The following is a 24,607-nucleotide window of genomic DNA, read 5'->3' on the forward strand; positions in this document are numbered from 1 at the left end:
TCTCAAGTCACCCCTACAGATAACAACAATGACAATAATAATAATAGCTAGCATTTATAAACTAAAGTTTGCAAATATCAACTCATTTTATCCTTAAAACAACCTTGCAATGTAGGTACTATTATTATGCCCATTTTGCAGATGAGGAAATTGAGATAGAGATTAAGTGATTTGCCCAAGGTTACATAGCTAATAAGTGTTTGGGGTCAAATCTGAACTCAGATCCTGGCATTCTATCTTGGTATTTCCTAACTGTCTCAAGAGACAAGTCCTAATCTTCCTCTTAATGCCAGTTGCTTTCAAAAGACTTTTTTTTTAAGACTGCAAAGCACTTTGGGTAATTGTGGTGTATAACTCAGAGGCCAGAAAAATCAGATGCCACATTTTTATTGGTCCCTGCTTTCTTGAATGCTGGCCCTGCTAGCTGGGAAATTCTGCTTCTCAAGTAATTATAAATATTTGTGGAATTGAAGTGAACAGATTGAATTGAACTGAAACTTACCCATTGCATCCTCAGATGATTTCCTTAGTCGATATTCTACTGATTACCTCATGTCCAAACAGAGATATTTTAGTGGGTCCAAAAGTTCACCCCTAAATGTCCTAGACCTGTAGCTGTGCAAATTGGCCCTGACTCCTTTCCCAACCTCCCCCTTGTCAGCCCCTTACCTTTCTTTTATCAAGAGGGGGCTCTACAAAAGTCTTCATTATTCTCTCATTATCTGAGTCACTTTTGCCTCATGTTTCTTGTTAAAGAGTGTTCCAGGCTCTGGGCTCTAGGAGAGTCATTGATCTCCTTCTGCCTTATTAATGGTTCTGTTTTCTCTCTGGCTGCCTGTATTTCTTTCCCCCTCTGGTAGATTTGCCAGAAACCCTTTCTTATCTCTTCTATGGGTTTGGGAATCAGTGACTCATGTTTTGCTTTTATAAACTCTTTTTAAGCCCCTCCCCCCACTTTTCTTCCTCTGAGCTTCCCAAACATTACTTAGGGGAGTACAGGATTTAGCACTGACCCTTCAATCTCAATTAATAAGCATTTATTAAATTCCTACTATATGTAAGGCCCTGTCCTAGGTGCTAGGTACACAAAGAAAAAAAAATCCGTCCCCACCTACAAGGAGTTTCCATTCTATCAGAGAAAAACGACAAGTACCTATGTAAACATATTGAAAATAAATCCAAGGTAATTTGGTGTGTGTGAGAGGGCACTACCAGCTGTGTGAAGTTTCCATATAGGAGATGTCTTGAGCCGAGCTGTGAAGGAAGCTAGGGATTGATTCTGAGAGGCAGAGTGGGGGAGGAAATGTGTTCCAATGAGGGACAGCCTTTGCCATGGCCCAGAGAAGGAAGATGGAACCGAATGGGAGGAACAGCCACACGCTAGAAGTGAATTGAGTTAGTTTCCTGGGGCACCAATCCAGGGCACTTAAGCGTGATTTTTTTTAACTTTCTAGATTTACTGACAACACATCCCAATTAGGGCTCCTAGTCTCCTGTTCTTCCTCAGTCCCACAGCCAGCTTAGCTCCCCCCCTGCCCCCAGGTAAGAGATCTGCTGCTCTTGAACTCTAATTACCAACATGGCCTCGTTCCTCTGTCCCTGTTACCATCATTGTTTGGCAGTGGAAAGAGTGACAGATTTCAAGTTAGAGAAGCTTGGTTCAAAACCCAGATCTGCCTTCATCACTCATGTGACCTCAGACAAGACACTTAACTCTCTGAGCCTCGATTTCCTCAGTGGTATAATAAGGGGACCTGATGTTCCTTGCAGCTCTGCACTTGTGACCCTGTCAACATCTGGTTGCCCATTTCTGGCACCCATTTCTTTCTTTTCCTACTACCTCCCTGAATGAGGGTCCAGCTGGTGTTTACTCTTCCCCCCCCTCAAAAAGAGCACTTGGATGGGAGGTGGGAGGCCCAGGATATAATCCTGGCTCTGCCACTATTCAGCCCCATAACTATATACAATCAATTTACAAGCACTTATTAAATGCCTACCATGTGCCAGGGGTGATGTACTAGGGGCTGGGGAGACAAGAGTTCAATCAAAATAGGTCCTGCCTTAAAGGAGTTTATAACCCAGTCAAAGCATTGAGAGAAAGAGGGGGATTAGAGGAAGAGCTCACTAGGGTAAATGGAGAAGAGCTCCGGCAGGCTGAGGGTAAAGTGCTGATGGGATGTCCAGGTGGAGAGCTTTACTACCAAGTAGGTAAAGGGGATCAGGAACTCTACATAGAAGACAACGCTAGAGGCAAAGATTGAGGGGGTTGGGAGGCATGGAGGTGATGGCTGAAGTTAGGAAAGTGGATGAGATTACCATGGGAGAGGGTGTAGAAAGAAAGGAGAGGACCAAAGACAAAGAAAAAATAACCATCAACATTTAGGGGGTGGGAAGTAGGAGAAGCAAGGTTATAGTGTCTGTTCCCAAAGTACCACGGCTTTCACTGAGGAAGGAAGAGAAAGGAAGGTTTATGCTGTGTAAGCCCCTCACTTGAGGTTCTAGGCTATGAGTTACATGCTAGCCAGTAATCTGGGAATATACATATACACACAAATACACACATATATAGTGTGTAAACATAGATATGTATATGTGCATACATATATTCCCAGATGTTTGTATACATACACAATATATATCCACACATATGTATATTGTCACACATGTATATGTATATAAATATACATGCACATGTTTATATATGCATATGCATACATGCATACACATATATGTGCAGTGAGGTGGCATAGTGCTGGGCATAGAAAGAGTGCCAGGCTTGGAGTCAGGAAGACTCATCTTCCCCAGTTCAAATCTGGCCTCAGACACTTACTAGCTGTGTGACCCTGGGCAAGTCACTTAACATGGTTTCCCTCAGTTTCCTCACTTATAAAATAAGCTAGAGGAGGAAAGGTTTGCCCCACTCCAGTATCTTTGCTAAAAAAACCCCAAATGGGGTCATGAAGAGTCAGACATGACTAAACAATAAAACAACATGTACATATATAGACACATATACAATCATACATAAATTATATATTTATATATATAAATACATTTTTTAATTCGACTTTTTCCATCACATGACTCATGACAGTTCATCTTGGATTGTTCCATTGGGGGGGGGAGGGTGAAGGAGCTAGACTACTCATGCCTAGCATGGTATAGCAAATCAGCTGTCTCTGGGGAACTCCTAGATGTCAGCTGGCCTAACCTTTGGGTAGTGATGGACTCTTTGGGATGTGACAGGAAGATCATCTCATCCCCCATCCCTGAGAAGACCTGTTTTATCACCTACCAGCCAGGATTCCTCTCTTGCTACATAGCCACCCTATATCCCACCTGTCCTTAATAAAAGAGGCCCATCATGTCCCTGAACTTTGTCCACAAATCCTTGTCCTAGTCATAGGATTTAGAGCTGGAAGGAATCATGTAGCCCAGCTTCTTGATTTAATAGATTAGAATACTGAGGACCAAAGAATGATTTGAGGAATGCATAGTCTGGGAAATTTGAGACTCATTGAGGTGAGGGGGATGCCTCTGGTATATACCAGCAGATGGCTGGAGTTATAGGCCCAAAGAGAAGACATGGGAGTCAGTGCAAAATGTGAGGGGCTCAGAATGGTAGAGACTCTCCCCATGGTATTTCACCAAGTTGTGATCTCACGGCAGGTATTCTAGGAGGTAGGAATATCTTCTGATCCTATAGCTATGACTACATAGCCAAGCAAAAAAAAGAAGGTGGGGCTCTGCCTCTAAAAAAAAAAAACATTACCTTAGACAGTGAAATTGTGTTAGACAACAACAATCCATCACTTCACTTCTCTGAAAACCAGAGAGCAAAGAGTTGGCCTGAGGAAATTGAGGGGCTGCTTGGAGAGGTGACTTGGTTCTCTGGAAAAAGAATGCATATGGTCACTCCAGGGAACCATAAAGCACTAGGAGGCAGAGGTATATCAAAGAGGAATCCCTTGGACAAGTCAGAAATCACAGGAATGGGGAGAGAGAAAGAGAGGGAGAGAGACAGAGACAGAGAGACTGAAACAAATAGAGAGACAGAGACATAGAGTCACACAGAGAGAGAGAGAGAGACAGACAGACACACACACACACACACAGAAACAGAGAGAGAGGAGACACAAAGACAGATATATAGAGAGAAGCACAGAGAGGGATAGGAGGGAGGGGGACAGAGAGACAGAGAGAGAGAGAGAGACAAAGAGACTGAGACTGAAACAAATAGAGAGACAAAGACATAGAGTCACAGAGAGAGAAGGAGAGACAGACACACACAGAGACAGAGAGAAACAGAGAGAGGAGAGAGACAAAAGCACAGAGAGGGAGAACAGGGAGGGGAGAGAGAGAGAGAGAGAGAGAGAGAGAGAGAGAGAGAGAGAGAGAGAGAGAGAGAGAGAGAGAGAGAGAGATCAGAGACAGAGACAGACAGAGAGACTGAGACAGAGAGAAGGAGACTGAAACAAATAGAGATGAGTCACAGAGAGAAGAGACAGAAACAGAGACAGAGAGACAGAGAAGAGAGAAATAGAGGGAGAGGAGAGACAAAGACAGACACAGAGTGAGAAGCAGAGAGCGGGGAGGAGGGGGGGAGAAGGGAGAGACAGAGAGAGCACGCGCATTTATTAAGTGCTTATTTGCTAGGCGTGTAAGTTGGCAGCCTAGGTGCTGGCATTTTCATAGGTGCTGGGGATTTTCTGTGGCAACAGGGATCTCAGAAGCCAAGGAAAGAGTGCTTCAAGGTGAAAGGGATGATCAACAGTGTTGTCTACCCTGCATCCCTCAGATTTATTGGTAGGTTAAAATGGAAGCCTGTATGTGAAGGCACTTAAAAAACCAGGAACTGTATTAGGGGAGAGGATGGGGTAGCAGAAAGGACACAGCTGACACCCATCCTCTTCTCTGAAAACCATTCTTTTGCCTTCTGCAAATACTATCCAATCTTGCAGGCTCTGCTGTACCTTGGGCTGCTGCACAAAGGTCCCCAGATATGGTCTCATTAAGGTTGAAGGCAACAGAGTGTGTTTGCTCCAGGGGTGTCCTGGGGGCAGCTCCTACTGTCTCCCTTTTGTCAACATTTCAAAGTAATGAAACGAGTAAAGAGATTCTAGTACTAAGCCAAGGACTTGGTTCAAGCTAGGGACCATAGATCTGAGTAATGACAAGGCACAGTGCTATAACTAGCAGCAAGGCAGACCTTGCCCTTCCCTGGTTCTGTGTCATGTAGACTGTGCAGGTCTGAAGAAGGATTCAATTCTCTAGTGACCCTGATCTTTTTGCCTCCTTAGAGGAGAAAAAGAAGACTTTAATCTCAGGGTGTTCTGGATTATTGCCGTGGTCCTTTAATTGGTCTCCTTGATTCCAGTCTCTTCCCCCTCCAATCTATCTTCCGTGAAACCATCCCTTAGGTATTGGTCTGACTATGCTGTCATCTTTTCAAAAAGCTTTAATGGTTCCTATTATCTCTAGGATAAAATACAAATTCTTCAGACTGGCAAGTGAGGCTGTACACAATCTGCCTCTCATCTCTCTTTGTAGACTTATTTAATATTATTCCACTTTATGAACTCTGAATTCCAGTCAATATGCTCTATTAGATGTGGTCCCAATTTGACATTCCTCTTCCTATCTCTGCTTTCAGATATAGAGGAAGTTGATAACACAGATGTGAAGTCAGGAAGAACTGACATTTGTGTGACTCTGGGCAAGTCACTTAACCTCAGTATGCCTCAGTTTCCTCAACTATAAAATGAGGATAATAACAGCACCTACCTTGCTGGGTTGTTGTGAGTATCAAATGAGATAATATTTGTAAAAACAAACAAACAAACTTGAATATACTCCCTCCTAACCTCAGCCACCTACAATCCTGGACTTCTTTAAAGGCTCTGTTTAGATGTCAGCACCTCAGAAAAGCCTTTTCTGACCTCCCTCCCCAAATTATTAGTGCTCTTTCCCGTTTCTAATTGTTTTGTGTGCATATTGTAACGTCTCTCTCCCCCCAAGATAAAGTAAAGATCCTTGAGGCCAAGAATTATTTCATTTTAATTTGGGGGTTCCCAGTGCCTTGTATGCACTTAATACATCAACAAATTAATCAACAAGCATTTATTAAGTGCCTACTACATCCCAGACACTATGCTAATCACTGGGGACAGAAAGCAAAACTAAAAATTGTCCCTGCCCTCAAGAAATTTACATTCTATTAGAAAATATGTTTGTTGAATTAAATTGAACTTAGCAATGTGTCTTTCTAAGTCATGATAATTTCCCTGCTTTAAAATGCTTCTATTTCTCATCTTTAGTCTTGCCGGACTTCTAGTTTACAATGGCAAACCACTCCAGTGTCTTTGCCAAGAAAACCCCAAATGAGGTCACAAAGAGTAGGACATGACTGAAAAACAACTGAACAACAACAGTCATACCCCTTAGCTCTCAATATGGCTCCATTCCCAATGATTTCCACTGTCATCTGACTCTCAAACAGTGGTGGACTGGTCCAGGATACACATTTGAGCTTAATCCATTATTAACATTTCCCCCATCACTTTCTAAGGCTAGTCAATCACCAAACCAATCCATCAAGTCCTGATCGGTAGTGTTTGCTGATTTCCCCAAGGTGCAGATAATCACACTGAAGATTTAACGATTGGCAGGTGTGAGCTGGCTCTAGCACACCCCTGGGGCGAACACACTCTCTCTGCCCCTTTCACCCTTAATGAGGCCACATCTGGGGACTAGGAGACCTTTGGGCAGCAGCCCAAGCTAGAGTAGATCCTTCTATTTGCAGAAGGCAAAGGAATGGTTCTGGAAGGTGATGCCTGAGGCAGAGAGATGACAAGAATGGCATAACAAAAGCCAAGGAGGAGAGAGTTTCAAGGTGAAAGTGGTGATCAGCTGTATTGTCTGCCCTCTCTCACACAGGTTTATCAGGAGTAAAAATGCAAAGAGTTGGGGCAGCTAGGTGGCGAGGTGGGTAGAGCTCCGGCATTGGAGTCAGGAGGACCTGAGTTACAATCCAGCCTCTGACACTTGACACTTACCAACTGTGTGACCCTGGGCAAGTCACTTAACCCTGATTGCCTCACCAAAAAGCAAAAAAAAAAAAAAAAAAAAAAAGCAAAGAGTATATGTGAAGGCACTTCGAAAAGTAGGGATTGCTGTACTGGCTGGTGGGGTTGGGGATAGGGAGAACAGAGTACGTTAGTGGAAAGAGCATGGGACTTGAGATCAAAAGTTCCAGATTTGAGCCCTGGTTCTACCACTTACTAGACTTGAGATTCCTCATCAGGAAAATGGGGAAATTATCTAATTAGTTGTTGTGAGGGTCACTTGAGAATATGTCTGAAAGCACTTTGTAACCACAAAACACTAGGATTTTGCTTGGTAGCTTTTACATCTGTTCTCTGCATTATTGTGATCATTCTTCATTTGCATTTCCTCCTAAACCTGAATGGAGAGGCTCATGAGAACCCTTTGTGTATCCTCAGCTATCAACTGAGTCACCATGCGGAATATCTTCAAAAGGAACCAGGAGCCCATGGTGGCTCCTGCCGCCACCACAGCCACCATGCCAGTCGTTCCGGCGGGGCCTCCAGACAACTCCACAGAGAGTGGGGGTGCAGGGCCAACTGGAGGGGACATGTTCACCCAGATGAAGGACAAATTCTTCAATGAGATCCAGAAGATCCCCTGTGAGTATCTCCTGGGATGGGGAGAGGGGAGGAGATGTGACCATGACATGGGGAGGGAGTATGCAGATAGAAGCCATGAGAGTACTTACCCTCAGGAGTCCATGGTGATGTCCACCATTGTGGGCTGGGACATTTAAAAAAAATTTTTTTGGACTTGACTCTGGTCTTTGACCATGGGGGTTTCTTGGGCTGCGGGATGGCACTGTGGTTATAACTGAGTAGGAAGTGGGTCTAGGTGACCTTCATGGTCCTTAGAATCTCTAAGATTCTAGGTCTCTGGGTTAACCCTCTCCAATTGAGGGTGGAAGGCTGACCTGGGGCCACTCTCAGGAAGGGCCTCTTCTACTGCTGATTCTTACTAAAGCCACCATATTCCCTTTATAAGGTTAGTATGTGGATTTCTGACAGATCTCTTCAGTCGGAATAGTGTCCCTAGGCAGAATGCTGAGGAATGTTTTTTCAAATAGTCTTCTGCCCATCTACTGGGGTTATAGGGGTTTGGGCTACGGAAAGAGTAGGGGGTTGGGTATCATTAAAAGCAGTCCATGCAAATGAAATGCAAATCACTGTGGAGGTGGTGGAAGAGTAGAGAGGTAATAGCTTTGGGGAATAAGTAGCAGAAAGACTGTAAGTCAGATTTTTCCAACTGCTCCCAGTTTCAAACCATGCCATACCAGGACTGTCTGCAGGAACTGAGGATGGTTATCCTGAGAAGAAAAGATTTAGAGGGAACATGATTGCTCTCTTCGAGTATGACATGTGGAAGAAGGAGTGGGCTAGTTTTGTTGATCAAAGGGTAGATCTAGAAGTGAGTAAAAGGGGCAGAGTCGCAGATTTAGGCTTGACACAGGCAAAAACTGACTAACAAGTAAATCTAAAATTGGAATGGGCCGTGTTAGGACATAGCAGTTTCCCCCTTACTTGAGGTTAAGCAGTGGTTTGATGGAAGACAATTTATTGAGGATTCTTGCTCGTGTATGGGTTGGACTGGCTAACCCCTAAGGGCCCTCCCAACTCTGAGAATCTGTGGTTCAGTGAAATATTCTGTCCCGTTGTCCCATAAACTCTCACCTCCATCCCAAATCCTTCGTTAGATGGTGCATTCCAATGTTTGGTTTGGGAAATACGGTCACTGGAAGCCTGCAGAGGAATGGAACTAGGGTTGGCTATGTAATGACAGCACCCCTGGATGCAGGCAGGGCACCATTGAGGGGGAAAGAAAGGTGCTCCCTTCTAGGCAAAGGGGCTCAGTGATTATCAAGCTTTTGTGGCATGTTATGTGCATGCAGTACCTCCATGGGCACTGATCGCCATCACTGTGGTTGCCGGCCTCCTCCTCCTCACCTGCTGCTTCTGCATCTGCAAGAAGTGCTGTTGTAAGAAGAAAAAGAACAAGAAGGAGAAGGGTAAAGGCATGAAGAATGCCATGAACATGAAGGACATGAAAGGAGGGCAGGTATGGCACCAGCAAGGGGAAGGGGAAGGGGCATGGGGATGCCATCTTGGTCATTGGGACAGAGCATCCTACCAGGAAGCTCAAACTAGTCTGGGATATTTTCTTGATATCCTGTTCCTTAAAAAGAAGAAATCTCAGGCCAGTGAGGGAGGGAGGGGTCAGCAAGGTGGCATAGTGGATGTAGAATGTTGGACATGGCATCAAGAAGAACTGAGTTCAGATCTGGCCTCAGATGCTTACTTAGCTGTATGCCGCTGGGCAAGTCACCTAAATTCTGTTTGCCTCAGTTTCCTCAACTACAACATGGAGATAGTAATAACAACCTACCTCTCAGGATTATTGTGAGGATCAAATGAGGTAATATTTGTAAAAAAAAAAGTGCTTAGCCAGCTTAGACGGCACGTAGTAGGTACTATAGAAAGACTCATTTCCTTCCCTTTCTCATTATTATTGTTATTACTTTGCCTCCCAAGTCAGTTGCTTTGGTTCCATGAACATTATCACCCAGAAGATCAAATCAGCTAATGGGAAAAAATAATTCTGCCAGCCTGGACTCCAATGGGCCAATCACAGGGTGGAGGATCATGAAATTCCCTCCCGCTTCCTTAACTTTGAAAGAAAGGGGGTGATATGTTGTCCCTAAAGTATCTCTTGGGTCACAAAGACAAACTATTGGACAAGAGGGCATCAGCTGGTGACTCTTGTCCTTCCTGCTTGACTTTCAGAAGGGGGCAGAGCATTGCCCTGGGAGTGAGGAGGCTGGGGTCCTTGTTTCAGTTCTGTCATTTACTAATCACCTCACCTCTCAAAGATCCTCTATTTTCCTACTCTGTGAAATGGGGATAATGATACTTGTCATGCCCACCTCAAAGGGCTGTTGTGAGTATCCCATTATGATAAAAATCTGTAAAGAGCTCTTCACCTGCAAAGCAATATTAATAAAACAATAATAACTGACATTTGTATAGCATTGATTATCTGATTTGAACATTTTAGTGAGGACTTCAATGACAGTTCCTCAGATAGGAAGTGATCAATCAATAAACATTTATTGAGTACCTACTATGTGCCAGGAATTATGTTAAGCTCTGAGGATACAAATATGAAAAAAGAAAGATAGTCCCTGCCCTCAAGAAGCTTACAGTCTAATGGGGAAAGACTATACAAAAGGAAGCTGTAGAGTGAGGCAGGGAGGGATGTATCTGATTTGGGGGCATGGCAGAGAAGTCACTTGGGGAACTTCCAAAGTAGTACAGCCCAGAGCAAAATGAGATGATGTAAAGCAGGAGAGCGCAAGCTTCTGGAACACAGGAACTGGTTCATTTTTGTCTTTATGTCCCCATCAACCAGCTCAGTGCCTTGCACACAGTAGGGACTTCTTTATCTATTTGTTTTAAAATAATGACCCTAGAAGGAATAGGACAACATTCAGGGCAAATATGCCTCCATTTTTGTTACCTTTTAGGATAGATTTTATCTAGTTATGTTCCAGAACCTGCAGGGATTCTTGCTATGTCTGCTGAAACGCTTAGAGTTCTTTTCCAGGCCCGCTCAGGACGCCTGGGCAGACTTTTATAGATCCCTGGTTCTCAATATTATCCTATTTTGCAGTAGAAATTACCATATTCAAAGAATTTAGGATCAAAGCAGGGAAGAAGTGGCCTTACTTTAAGAAGACATGGGTAGAGTAGGGAATTGTGCGTGTGTATGTAGGCATGTGTGCATTTGTGTGTCCAGTCCTTTAGAGGGGTTTCCAGTGGGCATTCTCATAAGGAGATATTTCCCCAAACCTGTTGTCTTTGGACTCCAGTCTATCTCTCTAAGGATGGTCGGCTGGTAGGACTAGTTAGCTGGTAAGCATTACCCTTTATGGTGGGGGACTTCTCTAACCTGGCTTTTCTCTTTTTTCTCCTGTCATCATGGAATTCTCCCTACCGACCCATTGCTTGGTCTGGATGGCATTCGTGGTACGTCTTTTTGAGTGTGTACAAGGCCTAACCTAGAGAAGGTTTTGGAGAGGGGACTGAAGAGGGAGGGGGGCAGTAGGTGAGTAACAAAGGGACAGCATAGAGGTTGTCCAAAAGATAGAAAGAGCGCTAGATTTGCTTTGAGATCTGGGCTCAAATCTTGGCTTTGCTACCCTGCGACCTCCAGCAAGTTGTCAAATTTCTCTGGGGTTCACTTGCCTCATCTGCAAAATGAGGGAGATGTATTAGTGGATCTTGTCCAGCTTTGAATTCTACTAATCTCAAATTCCAGGCAGTTATTGTGCTATAAAGGCAGCTTATAGCAGCTAGCCAGAGTCAGCTGTCAAATTTTCAATGTGAGCATTATACTTTGAAATTCAGCAAATGCTACAAATCAGGATTTGATTTATTGTTTTGTTGATTGTCTAGACTTAAGAAATCAATAAAAAATATTAATAATTCAGACTAAATTTAAGTGTGTCCTGTTTATATTCCCCCCACTCCCACCAAGAGCCAAATTTTAAATATTTACTAGCAAATTACTGGATGGAATATTCAAGACTTGGGATGGGGTTCAAGTAGGAGCCATGAGCCTAGGCCCTCCCCTTACTTGAGCACCTATGGAGAAGCTTCCCAACGTCCTGGGGAAAATCCCATCTTTCCCGCTGAGGATTCCTCCTTTCCATCCAGATGATGACTGGGTCCCAGGGAAAAAGGGGAGATGCCCTCCACTGTTCTCCCACTGTACTCAGCTGGGCTGTTCTGTTCTTCTAGCTTCTCCAGGATGATGATGATGCAGAGACGGGCCTGACAGAGGGAGAAGGTGAAGGAGAGGAAGAGAAAGAACCAGAAAACTTGGGCAAACTGCAGTTTTCACTGGACTATGATTTCCAGGCTAATCAGGTACTCAGAGATTGGAGGGAGGCCGTGGAAAGGTGGATAAAAGGCAGGACTGTGCTGGAGCCTAGAGCCCACTGTTAAATTTTCAGTCTGAGCATTTACATCTTGGAAAATAGCAAGTGCTACCAGTTGGGGCTTGATTCGTTTTGTTGATTTTCTAGACTTAAGGATGTGATAGAGGGAAATAATGTAAATTAAATTAAAAATATATACTGTGTACATTTTCCTTCAGACAGCCAGTTGTTAACTATTTATTATCATACTAGTGGGTTGAGATTTATGCCTACATGGGCACAGAATGGGAAAAAAAACACACTTGAGACTGTGTGGTCAGGCTGAAGGGCCTGGAGTTATGACCATCTGGGCTATGTGCTCAGCAAGACCCCTTTAAGGTTTAATATTCTATGCTTCTATGATTCTGAGTCAGAGAAAGGTGGAGGAAGGCTTGAAGGAACACAGGAAAAGGGAATAGGGTGGGCCTGACCCCAGGGTAACAGCTAACTGGGGAAACCTATGCTCTGTGCTCTTTCTCAGGTGGGAGAGAGGAATCAGTAGAGCCCCTGGATACTGTGCTAACCTTCTGGTAATGTGGCTGGTCTCTTCTGGGAGTCTTGGGCCACCCTAGGGCATAGGACTGAATGAGAAGGCCTCTAGAGATCTGAGACCAAGCTCCCATAATAAACTTCCGAACCAGGTGCTAGTGGAAATAGGCAACCTGAGAATGTTGGCGCAGGCCTGAGAAATGGCCTTATTTCTCTCCACAGTTGACTGTGGGCGTCCTTCAAGCAGCTGAGCTCCCTGCTCTGGACATGGGAGGTACCTCAGACCCCTATGTCAAAGTCTTCCTCCTCCCAGACAAGAAGAAGAAATATGAGACCAAGGTCCATAGGAAGACACTGAATCCTGCTTTCAATGAGACCTTCACCTTCAAGGTGAGTTTGAGAATCTCCTTTTCCCAGGTCCTTCCCTTCTTTTCCTCTTTGATTTACTCCTAAGAATACAACTCATGGGATCATGGGCAGAGAATTCACAAATGGGTAATTCAGAGATGTTGATATTTTATCACCTAAATACCCAGAGATTACCCATTCCTGGCTTCTAGCTCCATCTGGGACTAACCCAGCCCAGAAAAATTTGTTTGGGATCAATGAACCCTGAGCTACTATCCTGCTCTTGCCCAGTGGTCAGCTCATTGTTACATCCCCTGAAGAGATCTGAGGGCCCCCTGCCCATGTTAGACTCCATCTGCTTTCCTAGGTCCCGTCTAACCCTAACCCTATGATCCTATGATCAGGGTCCTTTTCTCACCAAACTCTATGACTCTTAGGTTGAGCTGGGGACATCTTGGGGGCAATGATGCAGGCCCTCCTTTCATCATCATCACCCCCAGGAACTCAGACTCCTTACACTACCCTACCTGTCTGTACCCTGACATGTCCTACAGGTGCCCTACCAGGAGCTAGGGGGCAAGACGCTGGTGATGGCCATCTACGACTTTGACCGCTTCTCTAAACATGACATCATCGGGGAGGTGAAGGTGCCCATGAACACTGTGGACTTGGGCCAGCCCATCGAGGAGTGGAGGGACCTGCAGGGTGGAGAGAAGGAAGAGGTGAGGCAGGAAGAACCTGGGCCAGTTAAGATGGTGCAGAGAGAAGGCCAGGGCCAGGCCAGTACCAGGGAGAGGAGCAGACTGAGATGATTGAATCCCCAGCTTGATCCTGGCCTCCAGATGCCAGGAGCTCACAGTCCAGCTGGGGAGATAAACTATACATATAAGGAGCTGAGAATGTTACAAGACCCAGTGGGAGCCAGGGTACTAGGACCTAGAGTCACACATTCAGATCTCAGCCCAGGCACTTGTAAGTTGGGTAGCCTTGGGCAAGTAACTTAATCTTTCTGACCCCCAGTTTCCTTACCTGTAAAATGGGGATAATATTCCTTAGCTTTTTGACTTATGGGTGATTGTGAGGAAAATGCTTTGCAAATCTTAAAGCATTATGGGAATATGAGCTGTTATTATTCTCAAGTTCTAGATAGTATGGTGCCTAAGAGGGAAAGATCAGCATAAGCTGGGGGAGTATGCAGAGAAGGTTCCATGCCCCAGGGCTCTGAGAACCCATGGGACCCCAGACCTATGGAAATGAACCCAGTTCCAAGGTAGCCTGGATAGGTAGAATGCCCATTGAAAAGAAGGGGAGGAAGGGAACTTACCCTTGCTCTGGATCCCACCTACCCCATGCCCCCATCCTTACCTGCCTTGGGAACATGTGGTCTAAAGAGTCAACAAAGCAGACAGCCACCTAGGACCCACCCCCGGGGCCAAATGAGGAACATTTTAAAATATGACTGTTTACAGATGCACATATTTCTAATGCCAGAAAAGTCTGCTCTCCATGGCCCATAAGTATTTATTTTGTGATCACTTAAATGATGTGTGTTACAGTGCAGGCTCAATGACTCCAGTGAACCATAACAATAACATGGGGCCCATGCAATTTAAAAACCTTGCCCAAGGCATACAAATAAGTTGTGCCTCTGCCCTGGACAGCTACAAGTCAGGGTCTAGCCCCAATTATCCTCCAAGGCCAGTTGCCTGCCTTGGGAACATGTGGTTTAAAGACCATCACCCGTTTCCACCATCACAGCCTAATGCTTATTCTTCTCATCTCTGGTTTCTGCCTATTCCATTCCTCCATCTTTTACTCCCTCCTTTCCTTCCTTTATCTCTCTTTTCCTTCCTTCTTTTCCCTTCTTTCTTCCTCCTTCCTTTCCATTCCTTCATCTTGCCTCCCTCCTTTCCTTCCTTTCTCTTTCCTTTCCCCTTTTCTTTCCTTCCTTCCTTCCTTCCTTCCTTCCTTCCTTCCTTCCTTCCTTCCTTCCTTCCTTCCTCCCTCCCTCCCTCCCTCCCTCATAAATAACTGTGATCAGAGATGGAGATAAATATAAATGAGAGATTTAGGCAAAGTATCTCCCTTGTGATATAAATAGTGCCTATGGGAAAGGCCATTATTAACCAATAGCTTTGTTGTACTGTAGCAGGAAGGATTGAGTTGAAATATAGGGAAGAACTTGTCAGTAATCCAGGGAATGATGACTGAAGGGGCTCCCTAGGAAAGAGATACCTTTCCCTCCTCCTCTGCCTTCCCCACACACTAGTCTAGGCCAGGTGAGTGGCAAGCCCTTCCTGGAGCGGAGCAGAATGTCCTTAGGAGGACCCTTCCAGGCTGAAGGGGAGACTCTGAATTTTGTTTTTTCCTCACTGGGCAGCCAGAAAAGCTTGGAGACATCTGCACTTCCCTCCGTTACGTACCCACTGCTGGGAAATTGACTGTCTGTATTCTGGAAGCTAAGAACTTGAAGAAGATGGATGTAGGAGGCCTTTCAGGTGCGTGCAGATCCACCATTGGCCATCAGGTGGCGCCAGTGGCCACCATCAGCGGCCATCAGATGGCTCCCCAACCACTATATTTCCCAGTTATTTTAACCTTGAATTCCTGTTCTAGGAGAACTTCTAATCATTCAATGCGCATTGTCATTCGCTCTCCAGAAGTCTTGCTAGGGTGGCCCCCAGCTCCAGTGGCATACTGACAAGGCTTTACAGAGCACATAATGAATGCCATCATGCCCACAGGACCAGTTTTACCTTTGGTAAAATTGTGAATTAGGTAAAGCTGCCTCCAGGGTCTTATTCTCCTGTTAGGACTCCTTTCTTGCCAGCACCAGCCCTAGCCCCCATCTTTCCTAGGTTGGAGAACAGCAGAAACTATATCAATTCAATTCAATTCAACAAACATTAAAGTCTCTTCTGTGAGGTCAGACAGTATCCTGGGCGCATCAAAAATGAAATAATTCAGTCCCTTCACTGTGGTGCAGTAGGAAGAGAGCTAGATTTGGATTTAGAGGTCTTGGGCCCAAATCCTGGTTCTGCTGCTGACTACCTGAGTGACCTTGGGCAAGTCCCTCTCTGGTCACCTCAACTGTAAAATAAGGAGATTAGACTCAATAACCTTGAAGGTTCCTTCCAAGTCTCAAGGAGCTGACAATCTGTGGGAAGGCTGGGACTTGTGTACAAGCCAGTATGACCCAAGGTAGCATTTGATGGAGACAAAGTGACCCAAGGTACTAAGGACAGGTTTGAGGAGAGATCTCCTGGGTATGGCATCAGAGGAGAGGTGGTCCCTAAGCTTAACCCTGAAAGAAGAGGTTTCCAACAAGAGAAAGATAGAGGTGGAAGGTACACTCCGGGCATGAGGAGTGATCTCTGCTGATGCAGGGCAAGGAAGGACAGGATGAAATCAGGGAACAGTCAGTCCAGTCTGACTAGAATATTGAATAAATGAAGGGGAATGGTGTGAAATAAGGTCAGAAAAGCAATGAAGAGCCAGTTTGTGGAGGGGCTTGAACATCAGACAAAGGTGTCTATTTTTTTTTTACTGTATCATGCTTGGAAAGCCATTGAAGAGTTTTGAGCACAGGAGTGATGTGATCAGGCTTCAGCCTCAGTAGATTTATTTTAAGAACTGTGTAAAGAATGGATTGAAGCCAGCAAGAGACTGAAGAGAAGGAGACCAATTAGGGGGCTATTCTCATTGTCCATATAGAAGGAATGAACACACGAACAAAGACAGTAATGCATGAGGTGTTGTAGAGGTAGAATCAGCAAGACAGAGGAGATGCAGAGGGTGAGGGCAAAGGAAAAATCAAAGATGACTCTGGGGAGGGCAGGGTTAAAGAGGAATATGGATTCAGTGTCAGCCATATTGAATTTGAGGTGCTGGTGGGACATCCACAATTCACATTCCTGCAAAGGCCTAGGGGTAGACCAGGTGTTCATAATATGAAGAAACTATGGGAAAGAATGCTGTCACTAGGCAGGACAATGGGAAAGCACCTGCTCGACCTGTAGTACATGTCAGTCCATCAAATTGCATTTATTAAGCACATACTATGTGCCAGGCACTGTGCTAAGTGTGAGATACAAAGAAAAGCAAAAGCCAGCTCCCAAGGAACTCACAGTCTAATGGGAAATACCACATGCAAACGACTATGTATGAACAAGACACAGACAGGGTAAGCTGGAAGTGGTCGCAGAAGGAAGGCACTAGAATTAGGGGTTGGGAAAAGATTCTGTAGAAGGTAGAATTTTACCTGTGACTTAAAGAAGGCTAGGGAATCCAGGAGGCGGAGATGTGGAGGGAGATCAGTCCAAGCATGGAGGACAGCCAGAGAAAATGCCCAGAGTCTGAAGATGGAGGGTCTTGGGAGCATCAGCAGGAGGGCAGGGTCACAGAGCAGATGAAGGACAGTCGGCTCTAAGAAGACCAGAAAGGGGAGGCAGGTTATGGGGAGCTTTGAATTCTAAACAGAAGATTTTATTTGACCCTGGAGGTCATAGGAAGCTCCTGGAGTTTATTGTGGTCAGATCTGGATTTTAGGAAAATCGCCTTGACAGCTGAGTGGAGGACAGAATGCAGTGGAGAAAGCTTGAGACAAGGGGACTAGCCAGCAGGCTTCTGCCATAGTCCAGGTATGGGCTGATGAGGGCCTGCACCATGGTGCTCGCCATGCCCTAGAAGACAAGGGGTACATATAAGAGACCCTACCCTCAGGGAGCTTACATATACCTTATCAGGGAAAGTCACACATACACACATTAGCAGGAGCTACAACACGTAGACATGGTAAATAGAAGGTAATTTCAGGAGGAGGAGGAAGGCACTGGCAGCTGTGCCTGGGGTCAGGAGCCCCATAGAGGAGGTAGCACTTGATTTGAACTTTGGGATAGGATTTCCTCAGTGGATGGTTTCTCCCCTCCCCTTAAACTAATTCATCTGCTCCTTTGGCCAGGACACTCAAATTCAAAAACATTCCCTAACTGCTGGCATATTCCCTGGAGGTAGTTCAAGTTGCTACTCCTGTCTTGTTTTGTTGTTTTTCTAGAAAGATTGACATCACTGCAAAGGCTTATGGGTGGATTACCAATAGGAAGAAACTATAGGGAAAGAGGTTGCCATAGGAAAGAATTTGGTCACTAGGAGGGACAATGAGAAAGCACCTACTCAGCCTGTAGTACTTGTTCCTAGGATGCTCCAATCACAATTCGGGTACTGTGTCCCAGTCGTACCACTTCATCAACCCTCTAACTCTGTGCTTCCTTCTTGCAGCGTTGTACTACTCCCATTAATCTTTCAGCTCTCACCCCTGCCCCCCATTTATTCTTTGTCTCTTCAACCTAGTTGTGAGGCTCTAAATTGATCAGTCATCCTCCACTTTGTGGGAGAACGTGGTTCTGAGATCTGCTTGTATGTCATTGGTCTTCCCTTGTGGATATAAGTAATTAAAATGATTTGGCCAAACCAGGAAAATGTAGAGTACTGAATTAATTATTTGACATTTGGAAAGGACTTCAGCAATTTTCTAGTCCAACCCACAGCTGAAATGAATCTTTACTATAATAGACATGACAAGTGGTCATGCAGCTTTTGCTTAAAGCCCTCCAGTGAGGGGAAGTCCACCAGTAAGTGAGACAGGCCATGCTATTTTTGGAAATTATACTTGCTAGGAAGCTTTTCTTGACGTTAACTTGAAATTGAAATTTTTTTTGTAGCTACCACCCATTGCTCTCATTTCTGCCTTTCAGGGCAAAACAGAACATCAGTCAGGCCAGTTTGATGGGAAAGGAGAATATGTAAAGAGGACCAATATGAAATAGGACTAAAAAATTAGGGGGAAACCAAGTTGAGGAAATTAAAATTCCAGGCTGAGGAGTTTGCATATGGTTCTAAAAGGAAGAGGGAGCCATTGAAGACTCTTGAGTAGGGAAGTGATAGGGTCAGATCTGTCATGGTCCATTTCTGGGAATATCAATTTGGCAGCTGCACAGAGGATAAATTGGAAAGGGAAGAAAATTCTGGGGGGATGAAGACTGAGAAAAGATAATTTTTATTTGGTAATTAGAGGTGACTCTGGAGAAAGAGATTTCAGTAGGGAAGTAGAATCAAAAGCCAGTTTGCAAGGGGGTGAAGAATGAGTGGATGGTAAGGAAATGGGTGTGATGTAGTGAGTGTCGATGCAATTTAACAGGGAAGGAGCAGAGGGATATAGGTCAGCAACTTAATCTGAAATATTACTGTGCCATAAAAAATGATGAAATGGACTATTTTAGAGGAAACTGGGATGACACTTGGGAACTGGCACAGGGCAAAGTGAATAGAACTAGGAGAACAATTTATACAATGATCACATTATAGAGAAAAACAACTTAGAAAGACTTTAGAACTCTTGAACAACTGTGGTGATAAACCATGAGTCCAGAAACATTAAGATGAAATATGCAACTTGTCTTCAAACAGAGAGGTGATGAACTCTGCATCACTAGCTCACGCAGTGGTAAAAGATGATGTCTAGCCGCACACACACATATCCACACATGGACACAGCTTGGGGCATGCTCAGTAAAGGGAGGAGCTGTCCACTAGTGAAATGGGTTCTCTTGGGAGGTGGTGGGCTCCCTTGCCAGAGCTCTACATAAAAAGGGCTTGATAACCACTCATCAAGCATATGATGGTAAAGATTGTACTGAACAGCCTGTAAGGTCCCTTCCAACCCTGGGCTTCTATTATTCTATTCTATGACGGACTCCAGCTATTTCTCCCCTGTCCTACTCTGTCCTTAAAAGGTAGCCACACTCAGCCACAGAGTTTTTCCTTTCAGTGGGCTTGCAGGAGAACATGCAGTCACCTTCAGGGGTTGGGTTTTGGATTCTACAGACCTTTGCTGTCCTAAAGTGTGATGGCCCCCTTCAGAGGGAGGGGGTTCCCCCTCCTTGGAGGTCTTCAAGTAGAGACAGGGTGGCAACACTTGTAGGGTGTATTATGGTAAAGATTCTTGTCATGTATGGATTACATTGGATGGCTGCTGAGGTCCCTTTCAGCCCTCAAATTCTGTCTAACTGTATGTTCAGTAGCCAAGAAGTTAGCTTTCAGTATTTCTGGGAGAATTTGAGACGAGCTGGATTGGAAATAAGAGAGAAGACAGGGAAGAGAACGGAGAGGGGTGGGTCTTGTAGCATCTGATTTCTTTTTTTGGTTGTGTTGACTAATTTTGCTCAAAAATTTTTTTCTTTTCCTGTTTTTTCTTTTTAATTTAAAAACTTCTTTTGTATAAAGGATAGCTATCTGGGAGGGGAAGGGTACAGGAGGAATTCTAGGTGATAAAAGATATAAATAAAATCAAAATAAAAGATATAAATAAAAATCTATACAATATGTCTCCAAAGTCTTAAGCACAATTTAAAGCTTTGTTTGCTTAATTAACTTAAGCAAATTAAGTTAACCTAAGTATAGTTTTAAGCTTTATTAACTTAACTTTATTAACTTCTAAGCTTAATTAACTCAAGCTAATAAAGCTTTAAACTGCACTGAGACTTTTGGGACACGCTGTATTTTAAAGACAGTATATGCAACCCATAGGATCCCACCTCTGTAAAGAAGAAAGAGAGATGCATTTTCTCATCTCTCTTTCAAGGACAAGCTTGGTTACTATAATCATATGGCATTCAGTTTCTCCTTGTTGTTCTTCTTAATATTCACTTTGTTGTAGTCATTATGTAGGTTGCTTTCCCTGGTTCAGTTTACTTCACTTTGCATTGATTCATACAAGTTTTCCCCTGGGTCTCTGAGTGCTTGATATTCATAGTTTCCTGTGGCCTCAGGGTCCTCAACTGTCAAGCGAAGGTATTGGACTAGATAACCGTCTAGGTCCCTTCCACCTGTAAATCTATGATTCCAGGCTTCATTGTAGGCTTAGATTGTAAGACAGTCAGATGACCTGCGCTTCAAAATCCGATCCCTATACTGTATTTATTTGTTATTATTATTTTATATTTATTTATGCTCTATTTATTTTTGCTATCTCTGTAGCACTGGACAAATATACTTCTCTCTGACCCTCAGTTTCCTGGATAATGGAGTTGGAGTTGCTCAGGGGTTCTTACCCTTTTGGGGGTCCTGGACCCCTTTGGCAGGCTGGTGTAGCCTAGCAACCTCTTCTCAGAATGCTTGTAAATGCATAAAATAAAATACATAGGATTACAAAGGAAAGCAGTTCTATTTAAATATAGTCACAAAAATAATAAATAAAAAAGTTTACAGACCTGAGTTAAGAACCCATAGCCTAATTTTGTAATGGGTTTTGTAATGGGTTTTGTTTCTCTTGCTCTCTCAATGGGTGAGGGAGGGGAACGGGAGAATTAGGAACTGAAAAATAAAATAAAATTCAATTAGAAACAAACAAAAAACCCCTTCGCCTAGATGGTCTCTGAGGCCCCTCCCAGCTCTAAATCTTAGGATCCATTTCTATACACATTCAAGTGACTGTAGATACAAATGGATCCTAAGATTTAGACCTAGATAATGGATCCATATAAACGCATCATAAGATTTAGAGCTATATTATGCTACACACTGTGGAGAAGAGACAAAAGTTCCCAAGATGCGTAACTCTGACCTCATGGAGCTTACAAGTCCAAGGGAGAGAGAGACAGAGAGACAGAGACAGAGAGAGAGAGACAGAGAAACAGATAGAGACAGAGAGAGGGGAGAGAGAGATAGAGAGACAGAGACAGAGAGAGAGAGACAGAGACAGAGAGAGACAGAGACAGAGAGAGACAGAGAGACAGAGACAGAGAAACAGACACAGAGAAACAGAGAGACAGAGAGAGAGAGACAGAGAGAGGGGAGAGACAGAGAGACACAGAGAGAGAAAGACAGAGAGACGCAGAGAGGATTCATAGATAACTGTTATTAAGAAATAATTAGGGGCAGCTAGGTGGTGTAGTGGATAGAGCACTGGCCCTGGAGTCAGGAGGACCTGAGTTCAAATCCAACCTCAGATCAAACACTTGATAGTTACTAGCTGTGTCACCCCAGGTAAGTCACTTAACCCCGATTGCCTGAAATAAAATAAAAATAAAACTGTCATGCCCAATTCATTGAAAAAAAAAAAAAGAAATAATCAGCATACTCATAATCAACACCCACAAGAATTAGGAAGCCTTGAATGGTGACAGATTTCTCCTTCTGCAGATCCCTATGTGAAGATTCACTTGATGCAGAACGGTAAGAGACTGAAGAAGAAGAAAACCACAGTAAAGAAGAAGACTTTGAACCCCTACTTCAATGAGTCCTTCAGCTTTGAGATACCCTTCGAGCAGATCCAGGTGATCTGGTCCCATCCGGGTTCTGGGCCTGTGGTGCAGATTGGGGATAGTCACAAAAGGAGGAGATTTGGGATAGTTTGAGGAAAACTACTTTTAGACCAGTGGCCAGATCCCCTAGTGCTCCTAATGGAAGCAGGGATGGAGAGTGGGATTTGTTTCAGGTTATTCTGAAGTGACATAGGGGATGAGGAGGAGAAAAAGTTCCATTAGAGAATTAATCCCCAAATCATTTCCTTGGATCTTCGGGACACTAATTTATGTGTGCGAAGGGATGGGTTTGATGCCACACAGTAGACCCAAGAGGAGGACCTAAGAGTTTGAGTCTGGCCTCAGACAGTAAATGTGTGACCCTGGACAAGTCAATTAAGCTTCAGTTTCCTCATCTGTCAAATGTGAAGCACTTTGTAAAGTGCTTATACATGTTATTATTTTAAAATTATTTTAATATTTAAAATATTATTATTTTAAAATTAATATCTTTCCCTAACCTGCTCTTGTCCTGCCTAGCCTCACTGCAACAACTCCTGCTTCCCATTCCCTGCTGGGGATAGAGAGATGGCAGCATTCTTAAAACTATCATAGAAAACCACCCTGGCCTGCCAATCTGCCCTCTCTCCTCTTATTTCTCTCTTCTTCCCTTCTTCCTCCTTTTCTTGCTATCTCTCTCCTTCCCTCCTTTCTTCCTCCCATGCTATTTCTCTTCCAGTTCTCTCTTATTCCTCTCTTTTTTTTCTCTCTCTCTCTCTCTGCCTCTGCCTGTCTCTGTCTTCCTGCCTCTCCTCCCCACTCTTCCTTCCCTTTCCATTTACTGCTTGGCTAGCTTACACATGCAGTGATGTGGGAAGAGTCAAAAGGGTTGGGTCTGAATTCCAGCTGTGACCTTTGTTATTTCTGTGACCGTAGTAAAATTATTTAGTCCCTCTGAGCCTCAGTTTCCTCATCTGTAGTAATACTGGCACTATCTAACTCACACGACTATCATCAGGGAAGTGCTTTGTAGAATCTTTCAGGGCTGTGTACATGTGAGTGATTGCAATCGTGCCTTCTTTAGGTGTGGGGAGCTGGGGTAGAGAAGGAAAGGAGGAGATAGTCAAATGTTGGGGTTTTCAAACGTCTTGCTGGGCTACAGGTTACAGTTATAAATGAAAAATGAAAATAAAGAAGGTCAGTGCTATATCAGCTGAGCCCTTTAATTAAGCAGAGCAGAGACTGATGCCTTCCAGAACTTAAAAGCAGGCTGTGACCTGAGTAAACTCCAGTGCCTTGGGGCCATCTGTGACCTCACTTTGCTGGCAGGCAGATGCCCAGGATGGTGGATGAGCTTGGCCACCTATGGACATTGCAGAAATTTGAAGTGAACTTCCTTCTTCTTTTCTGGGAAGAACTGTTTTATTTTTGGCAATGAATGAGCCAAAGAACGCCAGTAGGGTCAGAAAGACATAGCAAATACCAGACTGGGAGTCGCGACATCAGGAATTTGCCCCCAGCTCTGCCACTGACCTCTGCTAGCTCCTCTCCCTTTTGTAGCACTTGTCTCTCACCCAGGAAAAATAAATCAAGTCCTCCTCATCCTCCCTGCCCCCAGAAGCTCAAATAAAAGGTCAAAATGAGAATCAGAAGAGGCTTGTGTTTGCGTGTAGGAGTTGTGGGGCTATCTAATGAGAAGAACAAGAAAGGAAATGGTGACGTGCTCCTTTTTGCCTCCAGAAAAGTCAGAACAATCAATGGACGAACATTTATTAAGCATCTATTTTATATGCCAGGCAATATAATAGGCATATATATAGGGATATAAAGCAACAACGGCAACAAAGCCCACTACCAAACCCAGCAGCTGGGAGGATCAGGAAAGACCCCGTGTGGAAGGCAGTCTTTCAGCTGGGCTTTGAAGGAGACTGGGGATGTGGAGAGCGGGAGGTGAAGAAGGAGGGCATTCTGAGCATTGCAGGAATAAGAGGGAACTGGGCCATTTCTGGGCCTTAGATTAGCTGTCGAGAAGGCCTTCTTCACTGTGACAATAGCTAGAAATGGCTGAAATGAAGAGAAGAGAGACTGCTTCCTTCTCTCTGCTCTGCCCTCCCCCCCCAATATGCCTGGGGTTGTGTTAGATATAACCCTGCCCAGAGGCAAGGGGATGGATACAGGAAGGAAGGAAGAAGGGAAAGAAGGAGGGAGAGGAGGGAAAGAAGGAAAGAAGGAAGCAGGTATTGAAGGGAGGAGGATAAAAAAGAGGGAAGGAGGGAAAGAGGGAAGAAAGGAGGAAGGGAAAGAAAGGAGGGAAGGAAAGAGAGAAGGAAGGAAGGAAAGAAAGAAATGTTTATTAAGTGCCTATTACATACCAGGCACTATGTTGAGT

General features: G+C 44.2%; 1 protein-coding gene across 2 annotated transcripts in view; it reads left to right on the forward strand.

Moving 5' to 3' along the window:
* Window positions 1–24,607, forward strand: part of SYT2 (synaptotagmin 2) — a 172,092-nt gene that overhangs the window by 140,541 nt on the left and 6,944 nt on the right. For both annotated transcript variants that reach the window (XM_021003177.2, XM_021003176.2), the window contains exons 3-9: window positions 7,503–7,706; window positions 8,996–9,162; window positions 11,913–12,032; window positions 12,794–12,961; window positions 13,474–13,641; window positions 15,300–15,417; window positions 22,118–22,251. In XM_021003177.2, the coding sequence (XP_020858836.1) occupies window positions 7,520–7,706; window positions 8,996–9,162; window positions 11,913–12,032; window positions 12,794–12,961; window positions 13,474–13,641; window positions 15,300–15,417; window positions 22,118–22,251 (1,062 nt within the window). In that variant the 5' untranslated portion in view covers window positions 7,503–7,519. The remainder of the gene's footprint in view (window positions 1–7,502; window positions 7,707–8,995; window positions 9,163–11,912; window positions 12,033–12,793; window positions 12,962–13,473; window positions 13,642–15,299; window positions 15,418–22,117; window positions 22,252–24,607) is intronic.

This window comes from Phascolarctos cinereus, unplaced genomic scaffold (genome assembly GCF_003287225.1).
Source record: "Phascolarctos cinereus isolate Bilbo 61053 unplaced genomic scaffold, phaCin_HiC Scaffold_5;HRSCAF=322, whole genome shotgun sequence".
Lineage (NCBI taxonomy): Eukaryota > Metazoa > Chordata > Mammalia > Diprotodontia > Phascolarctidae > Phascolarctos > Phascolarctos cinereus.